The sequence below is a fragment of the Physeter macrocephalus genome, chromosome 14, assembly GCF_002837175.3.
Source record: "Physeter macrocephalus isolate SW-GA chromosome 14, ASM283717v5, whole genome shotgun sequence".
Classification (NCBI taxonomy): Eukaryota; Metazoa; Chordata; class Mammalia; order Artiodactyla; family Physeteridae; genus Physeter; species Physeter macrocephalus.
Window position 1 is genome coordinate 73437495 of NC_041227.1, and position 15239 is coordinate 73452733.

The 15239-nt window shown below is 39.6% G+C and overlaps 1 protein-coding gene across 3 annotated transcripts in view; it reads left to right on the forward strand.

Annotated features, from left to right (window-relative positions):
• BAZ1B (bromodomain adjacent to zinc finger domain 1B) overlaps positions 1-15239 on the forward strand; it is a 72472-nt gene that overhangs the window by 47412 nt on the left and 9821 nt on the right. For all 3 annotated transcript variants that reach the window (XM_028498271.2, XM_028498270.2, XM_024119113.3), the window contains exons 10-15: positions 1120-1225; positions 2183-2281; positions 4649-4826; positions 6502-6684; positions 12751-12898; positions 13977-14124. In XM_028498271.2, the coding sequence (XP_028354072.1) occupies positions 1120-1225; positions 2183-2281; positions 4649-4826; positions 6502-6684; positions 12751-12898; positions 13977-14124 (862 nt within the window). The remainder of the gene's footprint in view (positions 1-1119; positions 1226-2182; positions 2282-4648; positions 4827-6501; positions 6685-12750; positions 12899-13976; positions 14125-15239) is intronic.

The following is a 15239-nucleotide window of genomic DNA, read 5'->3' on the forward strand; positions in this document are numbered from 1 at the left end:
GAGGCAGCATGGCTTTCTGTTGCGAACCATTGCGTTAGATGATACAGAAGCTTCCTTCCAGCTGTACTTTATATAACCTAATGAAAATTGCTTCTCAAAAAGTAGTTTTCTTTCATTTTAGAGAAACTCATAACCCAAACTTATAAACTCACAAAATCATTAAATAAGGAAATTAGTATATAGCCGAAAACTTCAAATTTGAGGCATTTTCTTGTTGAATTATGTTATGTTATACTAATAACATAATTAGTACTTAGTAGAAAAGTCTAGTTTTGGTAGACTTTGTAAATACCCAGGTGAGGGCAGTAAATACGAAGTTAGGATCTTCAGACTTGAGAGAGATTCCAGTGGGATGAAGGACTGTGATTTTATGTGTCTCAAAAGCTTAATGGCTATTTTCAGAAATCAGGTCCACACAGTTACAGCTCTCGGGAGAAGACTGGCATCTACATCCCTTCAATTCTAGAGCATCCTGGTGGATGTTGTTCCTTCATGTTTTCTAGTTCCAGCATGGCAGAGTTTCTTCAGAATTACCTGACTGAAAAGACTAAACAAGGTTATGTGTTAGTATTGCAGGGAAGATGATGCAGGTTAAAGGGGAGAGAAGGGGAGCAGGGGAGAGAACAAATTGTAGAATTAGGTAAGACCTCAAATACTGGCTTAAGATCTATCTGTAGTAATGTTGTCATATATTAGTATGCAGGAGCTGGTTTACAAAAATGCTAATCATATTTGACATTTGAAGCCTCCAGGGGTAAGTTTGTAGTAGTTAATATATTTCAGTTGTGTCTACTTCGCCACAGATGCCTTTGTGCTAAGCATCACGTACAAGGAACAGATTATTTATTTGCTCTGAGACATTTAGTAATCTCTCTCCATTCTATTGCAGTAACTTGTGATACTCTTAAACTTTGCCTGTTCAGCTGTATAGAGAGCAACTGTCTCAGATAATGTGCTGTATGTAAGATGTTTAAGAGAAATTAGCATCTGTTGTACATGTGGATGTATTTAATAGGCAGCATCTGTGTTATTGGTTGAATTTACACTGTGTACTGCTTAGGTTTGAAACTAGGAATTGAGTATGTACTATATTCAGCCTAATGTATAAATTTTTCTTAGGTAAGAAAGCAAACCTAGGCAAAAATGTAAACATGAACACACAACATGGACCAGCTACAGAAATTGCTGTAGAGACCACTATACCCAAACAGGGACAGAATCTATGGTAATGTGAGCAGTCATCTGGTTGCTCTTTCTTTTTCTTTTTCAGTGTTAAGAAAATAATTTATATAGTGAAACCAGTGAGTTAGTGATTATCTATTAAGAGCATTTTGTGTGATTTTGATTTCTTGGATCTGTAAGCTCATTGCTTTAAAAGCACACTTGATTTTTTGATAAGAATATGTCTGTTTGCTTTAAGGTTTAGAATTTTATTTTTTCCTTGTAATGTAACTTTGTATATTATATGATAGATCTTACATAGCATTGGAAATGCCTTTCAGTCTGCTTGGGAATAGAAGTATTTAGGATTTTCGTTTTTATTAAAGAATAAGGAATTGTAAATATAGCCATTAATCTTCCTTTGTGTCTATCCTGCTTTAGGCAGGGAGCTAGGTTTTGAGAGGATCCCTTCTACTTTTGTGATCACATTAACTGCTTTATCTGTGATCACCTTTAGTTTAATGACCTTTTGTCTTTTATTTTTGGATATAACTTTACTCTGTGAAAGGGATATGGACAGGTGTGCCTATTTACCTTATAAAATTTGTCTCATATTACATTATTTATTTATTTATTTACTTACATGTTTGTTTGTTTGCTTATTTATTTATTTGGGCCTGCTCTGAGCGGTATGTGGGATCTTATCTTAGTTCCCTGACGAGGGATCGAACCCATGCCCCCTGAAGTGGAAGCCCGGAGCCTTAACCACTGGACCGCTAGGGAAGTCCCCTCATATTACATTTTAGTAGGAAACATTGGCTCCAGTGTCCTAAGATAAAGTTAACAGTAGGTCTCATGGAAACAGTAAATTGTTCTACTTCTGAGCAAGGCTGGAATTCTGCTTTACCAACTCCCACCACCAACCCTAGATCCCTTTCTTAAGGTTTGATTCTCCTCTTTTTTTTCAGAGTTAACAGGGGTTTGTTTTGGTTTTTTGTTTTTGTTTTTTTTGCCCCTACAGGTTTTTATGTGATAGTCAAAAGGAACTGGATGAGTTGCTAAACTGCCTTCACCCTCAGGGAATAAGAGAAAGCCAGCTTAAAGAGAGACTAGAGAAGAGGTAAGGGTTTTCATCTCGCTCCTCATATCTCCTCTTCAGCATTAGATATTATACATATCTTAGGGTTTTTTGTTGTTGTTTATCCATAAAAGCTTAAGTAAAAATTTTAAAAGTCTGTAACTCTTTTATGTTCTTGTTGTTTGGTATTTTCTTTTTCTTTTAAAATATTTATTTATTTATTTATTTTGGCTGTGCGGGGTCTTAGTTGCAGCACGTGGGATCTTCGCTGCGGCTTGTTTAGTTGTGGTATGTAGGATCTTTAGTTGCGGCATGCAGGCTTCTTAGAACTAAGTGGCATGCATGTGGGATCTAGTTCCCTGACCAGGGATCGAACCTGGACTCCCTGCATTGGGAGCATGGAGTCTTACCCACTGGACCACCAGGGAAGTCCCGTTGTTTGGTATTTTCTTGACACCTCATGCTTGTTTGGAAAAGTATGCTTTTAAATGATGTATATACAGGATAGCAGGATTATTAATTGACTAACATGCCATACACCAGACTGAGAGCCTGATTGTAGTTAGGCAGCCTTGTAAATGCAGTTCCACATTGCTTGGTATTCAGAGGTATTCTGTCGGTATCCAGAGTAGCCCCAAAAATGAAAACAACCTAAATATTCATCAGCTGATGAATGGATAAACAAAATGTGGTATATCCATAAATTCAGCCATAAAAAGGAACAAAGTAATGAAATATCCTAGAAAGTGGGCAAACATTTTGCTGAGTCAAAGAAGCCAGACATAGAAAGGCCACATATTGTGTGATTTCATTTATATGAGACATTCACAATAGGCAAATTTATAGTCAGAAAATAGATTAGTGGTTGCCAGGGGATGAGGGACAGGGAGAATTGAGAATGACTGCTAACCCGTATGGGATTTCTTTATGGAGTGATGAAAATGTTTTGGAATTAGGTAGTTTTTTTTTTTGTTTTTTTTGGTTTTTTTTTGCGGTACGCGGGCCTCTCACCGCTGCGGCCCCTCCTCTTGCGGAGCGCAGGCTCCGGACGCGCAGGCTCAGCGGCCATGGCTCACGGGCCCAGCCGCTCCACGGCACGCGGGATCTTCCCGGACCGGGGCACGAACCCGTGTCTCCTGCATCGGCAGGCGGACTCTCAACCACTGCGCCACCAGGGAAGCCCTTGGAATTAGGTAGTTTTGATGCTTCTAAAATGTGAAAACCACTGAAAGTATAGGCTTTAAAATGGTGAGTTTAATATTATGTGCATTATATCTCCAAGAGAAACCACACAAAAAAACCTGCCTACAAAATTAGCATCAGTGTCAGTGCCATCTAGATTTGCTAGTGTCCCTCCTGTTCTAGCAGTTGTTTCTATCAAAGCTGGGATAGGTTTTGCCTTAAGGCCACCTTTAATATCTGCATGCTTTCGTGCTGGAATTTAGGTTTAATTGAAGAGAGAAGGAAAATACTGTTCAGTACGTACTCTGCAATTTTGAGACACTTTTGAGAGTGATAATGGGTACATCATTGGTTTTGGTCCACTGCTTAATGTTTAAATGAATTAAAATTATATTCGGAATCGTCCTGTCTTGATGACACTTAGATCAAAGAAGAAATAAAGGGGAAATTATATGGTAGAAGGCAATGAAAGCAGAATCCTTTATAAGAACACCAGTGAGACACAATGAGGTTATAGTCAGAGAAAAATAATATTAAAACTCCTTATTATTAAGCATGAAAAGGGAACTTAGTACTCAACTTCGATGACCTTGAACATTAGTTTTTGGTGTAAGAAGCCAACAGTGAAGCTTATGGCCAATCCAGGGTGGAGAGTCTTATTAGAGTCTTTATTACTGTGACCGCAAAAGGTTAATCTTTAGTGTGAAAGTGAACTCTGAAGGTCCTTGTGTAGGTTTTCAGCTCAAATTCATGTTTCTTCTGTGTTGTGAAGAATTCCAGGCAGATGATTTAAAGTTTGTCTCTGGTTGGTAGCAATTTCTGGCAACTAACATAAGCAAATGCACACGCTCCCTGGAGGAGCATAACTTCCAACCAGGCCTCAAAGAATTTCCACAGATGAAATATCAAGAAACTCATGGTAAAATAACAATAAGCCCCCCCAAAAAAAACCACACAAACCAGTTACCATGAATGAGAGCTAGGTAAAGAAACACACTTCAGATACTGGAATTACCATATACAGAACAACAATGTGTGTTTTTAAAATGAATCAAGAATAAGAGAAATTTGAAATTTTGTGTGAGAAACATGAGACTATTAAATGAGAGATGAAAAGGATCTAAATAAGTCTTCTAGAAATAAAACATGTCATTCAAGTAATTGAAATTAATAGACCATTTTTTAAAGTTCCTTTATTCCTCCTCCCCTTTGCCTCAACTTTTCTAGGTACCAGGACATTATTCATTCTATTCATCTGGCCCGGAAGCCAAATTTGGGTCTAAAATCCTGTGATGGCAACCAGGAGCTTTTAAACTTCCTTCGTAGTGATCTCATTGAAGTTGCAACGAGGTTACAAAAGGGAGGACTTGGTTATGTGGAAGAAACATCAGAATTTGAAGCTCGGGTAAGAATATAAGGAAAACACCCTTTGAAATGTTACTCATGGAAACTCAATTTGGAATTGTTCCCTGATATTGTTCTTGACTTTCCTAGATGACCCTGGGAATCATATTTGCATTTGTCTTGAAAGACACATGTGGAACCCTAAATTCTCTATGTACATATGATACTGTTCCTTTGTTATATTCTGCTGGTATCCAGGAAAATCTAATAGTTGGCTCAGAACCTTTGTTCAAAAAGAGCTTTTCTATTAAGTTGAATGAAAACTAGTCCTGGAGTCTTAGTCATATAACATTATCTAACCTATCCATTCCCATGTGATGCCTGTGCTATAAGGTATGAAACATTTGTGTATCCTGCTTTTGTTCATTCTCTGTACTTGATCAGCTCAGTAGAGTTATACTTGTGTTGGGCAGCACTCATGCTGTTAAACAGGTACATTTCAGTGAAGGTACTTTTGTAGTCTTATCACTTACTGTTCAGAAGGACCCTTAAGTGTTATAGGTGAAACAGTTCAAGAGACCTCGTGTCCCACATTAGATTTTAGGTATCAAAGCTGGAGAAAAGATTGGAGAACACTGTCCATGAGTTATCACTGTAAAAATTTTTTTGTTAATTTTAAATAATAAAGTCCATGTAACTCCAAACAATATTTGTGAGTCTTTTCAAATTATTCATTTGCATTATAACAGTGTGTTAATAGTTGTGTGATTTTTATGAGCAGTTGAACCTCCCACCGCCCTCCAATTTCCCCTCATTTATAAATACTTTCCATTTCTTTCAATCTTTAATGTCACTTTGGGGTACAAAATAATGCATGGAGTTGATATGGTAAATCTTTTACTGCCAGACTTTTGTATTTCTATTTCTTTGCTATTAGAATTAACAAATTATATAAGCATCTTATATATGTAACTTTTTTTCATTAGTCTGGTTATGAATTCTTGGTACATTCCCTGGGAAAAAGGTTTAAACATCTTTATTGTTCTTAAAGATTTTTGGGGGGGAATTACTCAACCAAAAGAATTTTGCCTGTTTCAAATATTACAGTTACTTTTTTGTTTATTTAGCAAATATCTATCAATTGCCTACTTTGTGCCAAACCTGGGCCCATACCTTGCTAACGTTGGATTATCATCATTCTTTGTTGCTCTTTGTAGTTATAAAATGGTATTTTTTAAACTGGCATGTGTTGTGTGACTGAGAAGGTAGTTTCAGTCCTTAACAGCATGATTTGGATCAAAGTGATTTAGCTTATGCTTCCTCATCCGTAAAATAAATGTGAGGCTTAGATGAGATCAAGTATGTAAAATGTATTATTTGGCTTATAGGTTGTAAGCTGTTAGGTTGGTAAATTTTTACTTTCCTTCTCAGTTTTTCTTCGCCTTGAGACTGTCATTTGCACGTAGTAGGCACTCAGTCACTGAGTGTATGAATGAGTTCAGTAACTTCCTTTAAGTAGAGCAAGTTTCAGCCTCCCATGGATCCCTTCATCAGGGAAATCCAAGTAGTCGGCTACTTTCAAATGCATAAGCCATCTATTGAACTGAGGAACCCAGTTAAATTAATGTTATGTGACCAGTTTGGGTCTAAGTTGATTTGAATTTAATCGAGGATTATCTGCTTTCATCTTTCTCTTGGCCTTTTACTCAGTCTGGTTTTTAAATCATTTTCTGTAGGTGATCTCACTAGAGAAACTGAAGGATTTTGGCGAATGTGTGATTGCCCTTCAAGCCAGCGTCATAAAGAAATTTCTCCAAGGCTTCATGGCTCCCAAGCAAAAGAGAAGAAAACTCCAAAGCGAAGATTCAGCAAAGACTGAAGAGGTGGATGAAGAGAAAAAAATGGCAGAGGAAGCAAAGGTATTTAGCTAATGAAGATGTAGTTTTATGACTGCGTAGAAGTATGTGATCTGGTTTTAAAATTATTTAACCCTATGCTTTTTAGTTACATAAGCATTGTTCCCTAGCCAGTGTTTGATCTTTATCACTTTCTCCAAATGTTGTAGTTTTCAAACTGCTCTGTGGAGCACAGCCCTGCCTGTAAAGCTGGATAATGTGTCAGAGTCCCCCCTCCCACTTTACCAGAGCTAATTCCTTTTTTTTTTTTTCTTTTTTTTTTTTGTGGTACGTGGGCCTCTCACTGCTGTGGCCTCTCCTGCTGCGGAGCACAGGCTCCGGACGCGCAGGCTCAGCGGCCATGGCTCACGGGGCCAGCCGCTCCGCGGCATGTGGGATCTTCCTGGACCGGGGCACGAACCCGTGTCCCCCGCATCGGCAGGTGGACTCTCAACCACTGCGCCACCAGGGAAGCCCCACTGGTGTCTTTTGATGCAAAAAAGTTTTAAGCTTCGATGAAGTTCAACTTACCTATTTTTTCTTTTGTTGCCTCTGCTGTTGGTGTCAAATCCAATGTCATGAAACTTTCCTCCTGTATTTTCTTCTACAAGTTTTATAGTCTGAGCTTTTACATTTAGATCTTTGATCCATTTTGAGTTAATTTTTGTATATAGTATAAGGTAAGGGTCCAACTTCATTTTTTTTGTATGTGTATAATCCAGTTTTCTGTTTTTTTTTATTTTAGAAGTAGCTCATTGTAAGTAAATCAAATGTGAGAGGTAGATATAATATGAGACTATTCCCATTTTAGTTTCATCCCCCCCCCAAGGATATCACTCTTTACTAGTTTGACATGTTTCTGTGTACATACAAAGATAGTTTTGCTGGATTTTTACAGAATGGACCCTCTGCATGATATTCTGCAGTTTTTCACTCAGCAACATATCCAGGCATCTGTCCTCTCTCTCTGTCAGTCCGTATAGATCATCCTGGTATTATTTGGGTTTTTTTGGTTGTTATTGTTTTGTATTTTTAACATCCTAATTCCTTATTGATGAACATTATGCTGTCTCTGGTTTTTCTTTTTTAGAATAATTAGCAGCTCCATTTTTTTCTGTTTTGTGTATTAGATTTCTGCTTAAGATTACTTGTGAAGAAAAGAATTTGAAAACACTACATTAAGGGAGCTGTCCCAGCCATTATCCAGTGGAATACTTGCCCTTGTTTTTGACTTCCCTCCCTCCTTTCCTTTCTTTCACAAACATCTGGTAAAGGCTTGCCTGTGCCAGTCATGGTGCAAAAGTCTGGGGGTTTTGGTCATAAGTAGAAGCCAGAGTCCTTGCTCTCAAGGAACTCTGAGTGTGAGAGGTGGTTGGAGTAGAGTGACAAGTATGGTGAGAAAGAGCAGTGCTTCGCTCTCCTGTGAGGGATACCAGGGCAACTTAGAACTCCCCAGAGAAGAGAATCTATCAGCTGGATTTTTGAAGAACAGGTAGAAATTAATTAGGTTGTGGAAGGGGGGTGGGCATAATGTTTGTTAGATTGAGCTGAAATTGCCTTCTCATCATTGACAGCTGGTCCTTGTTTTGCCCTCTGAGTTTACACAGAATGAGTTTACTCTCTAAAGCTCCTCCGGTAGTTGTACACAGTTGTCATGTTCCCCCTGGGTTTCTTCCTGAGGCCAAGAGTGATATGTGATACAAGAAAGAACATGTTGGGTCAGAGGTGAGTAGAGAACTAAGATTCAGTTAGATAAACGTTTAAACTATTAATTCATGGCATAGACTCAGAGATTTCACACACGTAAAGTCTTTATTGAATTTGTTACAATATTGTTACTGTTTTATGATTTGGATTTTTGGCCAGGAGATATGTGAGATCTTAGCTCCCCAACCAGAGATGGAACCCAGGCCCCCTGCATTGGAAGGCGAAGCCTTAACCACTGAATCGTGAGGGAAATCCTAGTATTCTTCTTGATGTGATCTTTCCTTGCCATTTCTTGACTCATAGCATTTTTCTTCTCATTGGGAACTAGTAGCTGTAGAGTTCTCATTTAAGTTCTTTTTTAGTATTCAACCCCATAGCGAAGTAACCTCTTTTTAGCTTGTCATATGAGACGATTCTTAGATTGATTGGGGAGGAAAATATGAGCACTTTGCAGATTTAACCTTGAGGCCCAGACACATAGTACACAAATGGAAAACATGGAAGAGTTTCTTGGAAAATCAATTAGGCTGCCTACTAAGTAGTTCAACAATGTTCTCCATTAAAATGGCATTATGCCCTGCAGTTCCCCACCGAAGGTCAGCCTTGCCACAGCTCTGAAATTTTCCACTGGCCTTTGCTTTGAAGGTTTCCACTTAGCATGGGCCAGGGTTTTTTCAGTTGGCACTAGGTTGTTGCATGAGCTAATATCAGTCCCTAATCTGTGCTTCAGTTTCCTTATTTGTAAAAGTAGATTATCTTTCAAATCCCTTTTTGTAATAGTCAATTATTTCAAATATTTAATGTTTATTTCATTTTCTTGCATTAAATGGGAAAGACGTATAATTTGGCCAAATCCTGGGTTCTTTTAGGCTCTCTGTTTGCTTTGGATGCATTTGTCCCCGATTATCTGTTTTTCCATTTTAAACATTCTTTTATGGAAGAATATGGTCTGAAGCCTCATTATATTCTTGCCAAGATATATTGCCTTTTTACTGTTAGGTAAAGGGATTAATGGTGACTTGCACATAAGGTGGCTTCCCCTTGATTTTGTTATACACACTTCTAACTAGGTCCCAACTTTATTTAAATATGCTAAAGAATTTGACTTTTTCATCAGAGTAGTGTGTCCAGCTTCCCAGCAGTACTGCAAAACAGAGTATTTACTTGATGTGCTACCGTGTTGTATGTCAAAACTTTATCTTGCTGCTGTTCCTGTGTTTTTAAAAAGTCTTTGATACAGTGGGGTTTTGTTTTTGTTCTTTTTTTAATGTTCTGGACTGGAATTTTGTGCGTTGGGAGGAGACTTAAGATGTTCTTTAAAATCTGAGTGCCTGTTGTTTTCACCCTCGAAATTAGAGGCTAGCTGGAGACGAGGCTGGTCGAGATGGATAACTCAGTGGATAAAACAGGATCTAATGTATAATGCCAGGAGCGTTGGATTGGTGATCGGGAGACCTGGCCCTAAATTGCTGTGAGACCTTGGGCAAACTTTCTTTTCACGAAAAATAATAAATGAACATTACACACATGTGCACAGACATTCATAGCAGTGTTTGTTATTCAGCATAGTCAAAAAGCAGAAACAATCCAAATGTCTGCCAACTGATGAATGGATAAACAAAATGGATATATTACTCAGCAGTTAAAATGGAGTGAAGTGCTGCTGTTACATGCTGGGATGTGGGTGAAGCTAGAAAACATTATGCTCAGTAAAAGAAGCCAGTCACAAAAGGCCACATGTTATATGAAATGTCAGAATAGGTAAATCTACAAAGCAAAAGAAGATCGTGGTTGCCTCTTTTTTGGGTGGTGAAAATGTTCTGAAATTAAGATTATGTTGATAGTTGTACAACTCTGCAAATATATGAAAAGGCATTGACTGTACACTTTACAGGGGCAACTTGTTATCGATAGTATATAAATTATATCTCAGTAAATCTGTTTTTAAAATGAGGCTAATTAAGCTTATTCTCAAGATCTCTTCCAGTTTTTTTATATATATATAAATTTATTTTATTTATTTATTTTTGGCTGTGTTGGGTCTTCGTTGCTGAGCGCGGGCTTTCTCTACTTGTGGCGAGCAGGGGCTACTCTTCATCGTGGTGCGCGGGCTTCTCACTGCGGTGGCTTCTCTTGTTGCAGAGCACGGGCTCTGGGCGCACGGGCTTCAGTAGTTGTGGCTCGCGGGCACTAGAGCGCAGGCTCAGTAGTTGTGGCTCATGGGCTTAGTTGCTCTGAGGCATGTGGGATCTTCCCGGACCAGGGCTTGAACCCGTGTCCCCTGCATTGGCAGGCGGATTCTTAACCCCTGTGTCACCAGGGAAGCCCCTCTTTCAGATTTTTGTTCGTTTCTTTTAATGAGGCCACATGTGCTGGGTGCTCAGATTTTATAATTTATAAGAAATAAGTAAAAAGCAGTACTGTATACTGATTTTTTTTAATGCTTTTGTGCATCTGACTGTCCACTAGAGGACAGCAGAGCCCATTTTAACCATTCCCTGGCTAATTGAGTGTTCTCAATAACACTCTTTTAGGAACCGAACCTGAAATTCTTAAATATATATTCCATTGAATGAAGAGATTTGCATTATTACAGTAAGAGAATCTGTGGTACCATATGTCAGCTCTCCATTACATTAGAGGAGAAGACCTGCAAGGCACCTGTGATTGTGGATCTTACATCCTACTGAGGAGCTCTGAAAAGGGAAGGAAGGAAATTGTATTTCAAAGGCAGATGTTGAAATATCTGCACTGCAGGTTGGAGTAAGGAATGAGTCAGTTTCCATTAGAACTTTAGCAGCCTCTTAAATAGATTTTTTCAATGTGTTTGTTACTTATCCTTGTTATTCATAAATTTATACACACAAGGCTCTCAGTGGTTTCCTGTTTCTATAGGAAAGAGAAAGGACAGCCTTTGGTCCCCTCCCTGAACTCTCACACCACAGCTTCAGAAGTAGCTCAACTGTCTTTGTCCCTTGGCAGCTCTATTTCAAAGCCTGTGGCCTTCCAGGGATAACGGGCCTTTCTTATAGGAGGAAGACTATTACTTAAAATAGGCTTTTTGCCTAGGACAGGGCAGTGAAACCCAGCAGTGCTGTTGTCAGTTAGCTAGAGCTAGCCAGGCTGTATAATAAAAGTAGCCAGCATGGCTAACTTTAGTTCAGTCATGACTGAGTTAAGCAGTATGACCTCCACAAGGTAGATGAGAGTGAGATAACCTAGTCTCTCAGCTTCTGGTGTACTGCCGAAGCTTTACCTTGTCCAGCTCTGTTGTGTATTCTGACTGTCTGAGAATGATGTCCCCTATAATGGCATTTGTTTACGTGGATGCTCACCTAATTGTTTAGGTTTTTTTAGTGCTTTGAAAACGTCCCAAAAAATCACCTTTTAATTAATAAAACAGCAATACAAATAAATGAATTATCCTAAAATGGCATTTTTATTCCTCCTCAGAATGTATATTTTATAGAGGGAGGGTTGAAAATTCCTAATTACATTTTTCTCCATCCTCTTTTACTTTGCTAATTCTAAATTAATTTGCATTTTCTTTTTTTTTCTTTTCTTCTTTTGCGGTACGCGGGCCTCTCACTGTTGCGGCCTCTCCCGTTGCGGAGCACAGGCTCCGGACGTGCAGGCTCAGCGGCCATGGCTCACGGGCCCAGCCACTCTGTGGCATGTGGGATCTTCCCGGACCGGGGCACGAACCCGTGTCCCCTGCATCGGCAGGCGGACTCTCAACCACTGCGCCACCAGGGAAGCCCTAATTTGCATTTTCTGTTGATGAGCGGAGGCAGTGTGGATTATGCTGAGAGTAACTGCCCAGAATGAAATCGGGCCAACCCCTGGGACTTTACAAATTTCACTTAAGTTAGAAGTTGGTGATAAAGTCAAGAGACTATTTCATATCAGTACTTAATACTTTTGAGGATTATAGAATGCTTTATAGATACTATTTCTAGGCCCTATAATCTGGGATTGTGGTACATATTAGTGCAGAAACTGATAATCTTACTGACTGAGCTACATGACATTGTTGCATACTAGCATTATTTACACAGTACAAGTGTTCCTGCTTTTAAATGATACTGAATCTTTAAGTGGATTTCACTAGAAGAGACCTGTTTCTAGTCATTTCCCCCTTCTTGAATTCTTTGTGTGACCTCTGGCAACCTTTTTCCACCCTTCCGAGCCTTGGTTTCTTCTGTAAGATAAATGGGTTAGACCGGAGGAGCTCTAGGAGGTGAATGTATCAGGATGCTCTTACGTATCTTTACCTAGTTGTAGTCCTCTCTCAGTGTATACTGTCAGTATTATGTGAAAAATCCACATTTCATGTCTTTGAAGTCATTGTAGTAATGCTGGCCTGGTTTGGTCTCTGTTTAGGTCGCATCTGCTCTGGAAAAATGGAAGACAGCAATCCGTGAAGCTCAGACTTTTTCCAGAATGCATGTTCTACTTGGGATGCTTGATGCCTGTATCAAATGGGATATGTCAGCAGAAAATGCTAGATGCAAAGTTTGTCGAAAGAAAGGTATATTTAAATCAGAGTTGCTTATCTGAGTGTATTAGGCACCAGGACTTCCATTTCCAAGATCTTTTATCCCTCAGGAATTCTGTGTACACAGCTTTTAAATGTGGTGGTGGTGGTCCAGATTTCACCTTCTCCTGAAGGTCCACAAAATGCTAGTCTTCAAAGTCACGTGCTCACAAATCACAGAGGCCCTTTGTGCCTCGGTTTTGAGTATAAAATAAGAGCAGTTGATCTTGCCAATTCTTAGATTTTCTATAGGGAACAAATTAGTTTTAACTAAAATTTTAAATCTCTCTTATCTCTGAATTTTAGTCATCCATGAAATAAGGTTTGTGCTACCAGTAGAGGGCAGTATTTGAACATCGTGAAGAATAGTCGGGTTTGGACCTTCTGGCATGGAATCCTACAGAGCGAAGCATTTGGACTGTTTAATGCTGAGAACTTTTAGAGCCCCATTATGTGTAAAAGGAACTAGATGGCTAAAAGCCCCCAGTGGTTGACTTCTCAGTGGCTAAAGCTGTTTTGTGATTTACTTTACAAGGATGAAAAGACCTATGTAAAATCATTCAGCTGCTCTAAAAACTGATGTACAATGAAGGTTGGAGAGGGGAAGTTATCATTTAAATTGGTTTGGTGTATTTTCAAATGTAGGGAAACCGAATGGTTTAGGAGAACCGTACCAGATATGAGTTGGGAAGCATTTGTGTGGTCGGGGAGGAGGAGGAAGGGCAGGAAATGTAATACTTCATGGGAGATTCGTTTCTTAGTGCGACAGGGGCAGCAAAAATCTCCTGCTACTGCTTGATTTTTTGCTATCTCCTAGTAAATGTTAACTGTCGTCTTCCAGCCCGGAGTAGATTTGGGGATATAAGTTAGAAGACCTGAACCCTAAATTACCTATAGTCTAGTTAATGCTACACTTCTTTTCAGAAGATGACTGCGTTTTTAAAAATGGGGTAGCAGTGTACTAGAATGTTTGTTCTTCCATTGGGTTAATTGAGGCTGAGCAGCTCTTCCTTACAGGTCACTGACTACTGCCACACTCCCTACAGTGCTGTACAAGTTTATCTCCTTGCAGGTGAGGATGACAAGCTGATCTTGTGTGACGAGTGTAATAAAGCCTTCCACCTGTTTTGTCTGAGGCCGGCCCTCTATGAAGTACCAGATGGTGAATGGCAGTGCCCAGCCTGCCAGCCTGCCACTGCCAGGCGCAACTCCCGTGGCAGGTGAGAATTTCTTCTTTTAAAAACAAATAAATTAATAAATAGCTGTTATACTTGAGCTTCGGTTATTCAAACTGAATGATGCTGAGGAGCTTTAAGTTCATCTTTTGTGTGCAGAGCCCCATCATTTAAGGTATTACAGTGGGGGCTCAAAGGGCTCTGATTTAATTTTAGCGTAATTGTCGACATTTCTAGTTTTCATTACCAGCCGTGTTTTATGTCTTCTTGGTCATACGTTCTTCTCAAATAACATATCCTTTGTCTTTTGCTTCCACTTTGCCCACTTCTTAATTTGTGATGACTTCCGCAGCCAATCACTGCTAAAAATCCTGAAACTCATTACCTTCCTTACCTGTACCTACTCTTCCTTCCTTAGCATGATTAGAATTTTGGTGTCAACCTGGTGTCTTCCTCTCCCCCATCTCCATATTCATTCAACTTGCCAGATGTTATCAATTCAGTGTTTAGATGTCTTAATGAGTCAGCATCCTGATGTCCATTCCCCATGGTCCCTGCTGTCATTTGGCCCTTTCCATCTCTCATCTGTGCTCCTTCAGTGGCTTCTCAACTCTACCTCATATCTTCCTCCCGCTTATCCATCCAGCTTTTGTGGTGATACCAGAATGGTTTACATAAGACAAAAGATTTGCTTATGTCACTGTCCTGTTCAAAAACTTCGATCTTCCCCTTGCCTCTAGAATAAAGTCCAAACTCCCTAGCCTAACTTTTGAGACTCTTATTATATAATACTAGCTGATGTTTTTATGAGCCCTTGTTCCCATATTTGTGTGCTTGTTACAGGCTGTTCATTGTGCATCCTTGCCTCTTGTGCTTTCCTCCCAGCTGGGAATATTCCCTGTCCCTAGAACTCGCGCCTGGCTAAACTGACCATGGCCTACCTAAAATTTCACTGCTTTTTGGAAACATCCTTACTTCCTTAGAATTAATTGTTCCTCCTCTGTGTTCCAGTTCAGCTTTCCATGTCCAAAGTTGTTTTGTGTGTGTGTGTGTGTGGTACAGGGGCCTCTCAGTGCTGTGGCCTCTCCCGTTGCGGAGCACAGGCTCCGGACGCGCAGGCTCAGCGGCCATGGCTCACGGGCCCAGCCGCTCCGTGGCAC